The 1,930-nt window shown below is 43.8% G+C and overlaps 1 protein-coding gene across 1 annotated transcript; it reads left to right on the forward strand.

Moving 5' to 3' along the window:
• The first annotated feature begins 329 nt into the window (after positions 1–329).
• LOC141258618 (uncharacterized protein F54H12.2-like) lies at positions 330–1,508 on the forward strand. The gene has a single exon (XM_073673578.1). It carries the CDS (start codon positions 330–332, stop codon positions 1,506–1,508), a length of 1,179 nt encoding a protein of 392 aa, XP_073529679.1.
• The last annotated feature ends 422 nt before the right edge of the window (positions 1,509–1,930 follow it).

Genomic DNA, 1,930 nt, shown 5'->3' on the forward strand with positions numbered 1-1,930 from the left:
GATTGGCCGGCATATTTAAAGGTTTATTCCGCCGCGCCGTGCCCCTTTTCAGAAAGGGCTTAGAATTAGTAAAACCACACGTGAAGACGGCTGTCAGAAACATTGCTAAAGATGCTGTCACAACTGTCTCATCAGCCATTATGAATAGGATAAATACGTCAGCGCAGAAGGGATGTGGTATAATTTATGTTGCTAAAAAAACACAAAAAAGAAAGAGACGCGCGAGTCATTCAATACCACCAATGCTCATGAATAAAAATACAACCAAGAGACGAGCCCGTCAGAAAAGAGTAAGACGCTCTGCGGGCGACATCTTCTAAGCGATTATCATGGCCTTCCTGCATGATGCTTCTGTAGAGTGCGCAAAATCTGAACTGGATATTTTTGACATTCCCCCGACACAAACGAGTATAGAGAAATCTCTTTTTGTAGAAGTACAGCCTATTGCAGCTCTGTCAGACAATGCTCCCCTGGAATTTTTCATATCGGGGAGTGGAGATTATTATTTTGACCTAAATAACACGCTGCTGTACATAAATTGTCGCATCGTCAAACAGGATAATACGCCTATTGCTGATGGAGCACGTGTGGCGCTCATAAACTACCCTCTAGCCACTCTTTTTAATCAAGTCGATATTACTCTGGGAGATTGCCTTATCTCACAATCGGACAATCTCTACAGCTATAGAGCATACATAGAGGCCCTTTTAAATTACAGCTCGCAGACGCTGTCAACACAGTTTACTGCAGGATTGTTCTATAAAGACACTGCAGGCCATCATAATGATCGGAACTTGGATGGCGCAAATGTTGGGTTTATCAAAAGATCCCTGGCAACTTCCCACTCCAGGCCTGTTGATCTCTTGGGCCCCATTTTTGGAGATATATTTAATCAACCAAAGCTAATATTGAATGGTCTTGACCTTAAGGTCAAGTTAACAAGAAATAAGGATACTTTCTCTTTGATGTCATCAGAAGTCGATCCTCTGAAAGTGCAAATCTTACAAGCGGCTCTCTATGTAAAGAGAGTGCAGGTCTCTCCAGCAGTCCGAATAGGTCACAGCCAGGCCCTCTTATCCGCAACAGCCAAGTATGCCATTGACCGAACCTGCATGAAGGTGTACAGCATCGCTGCCGGTACACGGATCACGAACCACAAGAACCTCTTCTTAGGACAGATCCCTAAGGCTGTTATATTGTGCTTTGTAGATAATGAAGCATTTAGCGGCTCTTATGCTAAAAACCCGCTTTGTTTCAGTCACTACAATGTGAACCACGCAGCTCTATACCTGGACGGCCAGAAGATCCCCGCACGACCCTTTCAGCCTAATTTTAATATTGATTTATCCGTCAGAGAGTATATGGCGCTTGCCCATATATCCGGGAAGCAAAAGGCTGATTGTGCCATGGCAATAGATCGTGAAGAATTTATGTCTGGTTTCACTTTATTTCCTTTTGATTTATCACCTGATCAAGAACCGGGGGGGGGGGCATTTCTCACTTATTAAAACAGGTAACCTACGCGCTGAAGTTCGGTTTGCTCTACCGACCCCCCACACAATAAATATGCTTGTTTTTGCAATCAATCCCAGCATTCTGGAAATTAATAATAGGAGAGAGATCTTGTACGATTTTAACTGATAATGGATAATCTACAACTCACAACACTGCTGAAGGCCCATCGCTATACAGAACGCATATTCGCTGGTGTGTTTCCGTGTGACTTGCTAACGTCGCGCAGAGTGAATCAAAGACCAGCTGCATATATTGTGAACACTGACTCAGCCGGCCAGCCCGGGCGGCACTGGCTGTTGATCGTACTCTGCAATGATAAGAGGGGCATATTTTTTGATAGCTATGGCTTTTGTCCGGATAGTATTATCTTTCCCCGTGATTTTGTGACATTCCTGAACAAGAATTGTGAGTCTTA

This window comes from Phyllobates terribilis, unplaced genomic scaffold, assembly GCF_046119375.1.
Source record: "Phyllobates terribilis strain yellow unplaced genomic scaffold, ASM4611937v1 Scaffold_3__8_contigs__length_932513732, whole genome shotgun sequence".
NCBI lineage: Eukaryota > Metazoa > Chordata > Amphibia > Anura > Dendrobatidae > Phyllobates > Phyllobates terribilis.